This window comes from Fulmarus glacialis, unplaced genomic scaffold (assembly GCF_000690835.1).
Source record: "Fulmarus glacialis isolate BGI_N327 unplaced genomic scaffold, ASM69083v1 scaffold15835, whole genome shotgun sequence".
NCBI classification, from domain to species: domain Eukaryota; kingdom Metazoa; phylum Chordata; class Aves; order Procellariiformes; family Procellariidae; genus Fulmarus; species Fulmarus glacialis.
The window spans coordinates 18,943-20,481 of NW_009212454.1; the positions used below are offsets into that span (position 1 = coordinate 18,943).

At 46.3% G+C, this 1,539-nt stretch overlaps 1 protein-coding gene across 1 annotated transcript in view; it reads left to right on the forward strand.

Moving 5' to 3' along the window:
- TUBGCP3 (tubulin, gamma complex associated protein 3) overlaps positions 1–1,305 on the forward strand; it is a gene marked incomplete at its 5' end in the record, with an annotated part of 19,853 nt that extends 18,548 nt beyond the window's left edge. The window contains one exon of the mRNA XM_009577890.1: positions 852–1,305. Coding sequence (XP_009576185.1) covers positions 852–1,010 — 159 coding nt within the window. The remainder of the gene's footprint in view (positions 1–851) is intronic.
- Between the last annotated feature and the right edge of the window lie 234 nt (positions 1,306–1,539).

Here is a 1,539-nt window from a genome sequence, read left to right on the forward strand (position 1 = left end):
TTTTCCATGTAGGACTTCCCTGGCCAGCCTTGGTCATCTTTGGAAGTAATGGGATGCTCTAGTTATGGTCATGTCCACATAAGTATTTAGTGGAGATCAGGAATGAGCTCTTCAAGTGAGTCTTCCCATCCTCCCAAAGTCCTCTGCTTTCCTGCATGCTGTGGAGCTCCCACAGTCACTTGGCTAGAGCCGAATGGGAAGATGGACTCCAGAAGAGTGCCTCCTGCATGTCGAGTGCAAGTCCCACATAAAAAACGCTCCAAATGTGTAGAGTCTAACCACTGGGTCTGGAGCAGTGACTGCCGTACTTGGCAGATGCTCTGCTGTTCTGGTGTGCCACTTGCTGCTGTATGGCCTACATCAAATATGTATTTTTGAAGCAAGCAGTGGTCTAATGGTGGCCTGGCCTGCATTGTACATGTAACACGGAAACAAGGTGAGGTCTCCTTTCGGCACGGGTTGGATCCTGAATTGGTCTCTCGGTGATGGTGGGTCTGCCCTGGGAGGTCCGGGGCAGTGGCACAGGGGCAGTTCCCCTGCAGCCTGGGACCCTTTGGACAGATGGCGGGTGCCAGCAGGGCAAGGGGGAGCAGTTTAAAAGACTGAGCTGTTTGCACTGGAGACTGAAGTGCATGGCAAACGTCTGAAGGTAAAATGAAGCTCTGGGTTCTTGCAGAAAGAATGAATCCAGCATAACTCATTTGCTGACAGTGGGGTATAAATGCCTGTGCTTGCTCTTTCCCAGATTCCCTCCGCCTCCTTGCCAGGCCTGGGCACCACCTGGCATCCCTGTGCAAAACACACTACTGATGTCGTCTTAGCTGTCTCTTGGGTTTTTCTTTCTCCTCCAGGGAATCGTCCAGCAGTTCTTGGTCCTGCTGACAACCAGTTCTGATGAAAGCCTTCGGTTTCTTAGCTTTAGATTGGACTTCAATGAACATTACAAAGCAAGAGAGCCAAGGCTTCGTGTATCGTTGGGCACTAGAAGCAGACGAAGCTCACATATGTGAAAGGACTGCTAAGGACTGCACCTCGGTATCCGAAGGATGTTGAACCTCTTGTTGGACAAGGCAATCAGTGTTGACATCATACAACCAAATAGTGTGTGATCGGTGTCTACCATTTCTGCTGGCAACCTGTTTTCAGTCATGTGATTGTGTGACACTGTATAGCAGAAAGCAAAAAAAAGTGGGGCTTTTTTACACTGACGTTTCTAGAATTACCAGACTAAATGGGCTAATTGAACCTCTTCCAATCAACTTCTTAAATCATCCTTTTAAACAAATGCCAATTTTATTTGAAGCTTTCTGAGCTCTCTCCACTGTAACTTGGGTCTGTGTCCAGGAAATCACATCTTTTGTTTATAGAAAGCACCATTTCCTTTTTTAACAAGAAAATAAGAAGGTTATTTTTTCTATATATACTTGTTCTATTTGAAGAGAGCTTTTGTTAAAGCCAACAGATTAGGACCCAGACCTAATGTCCTTGTTAAGAAGCTATACAGCATTTCATTATGCTGATTTTCAGTGTGGTGATGTG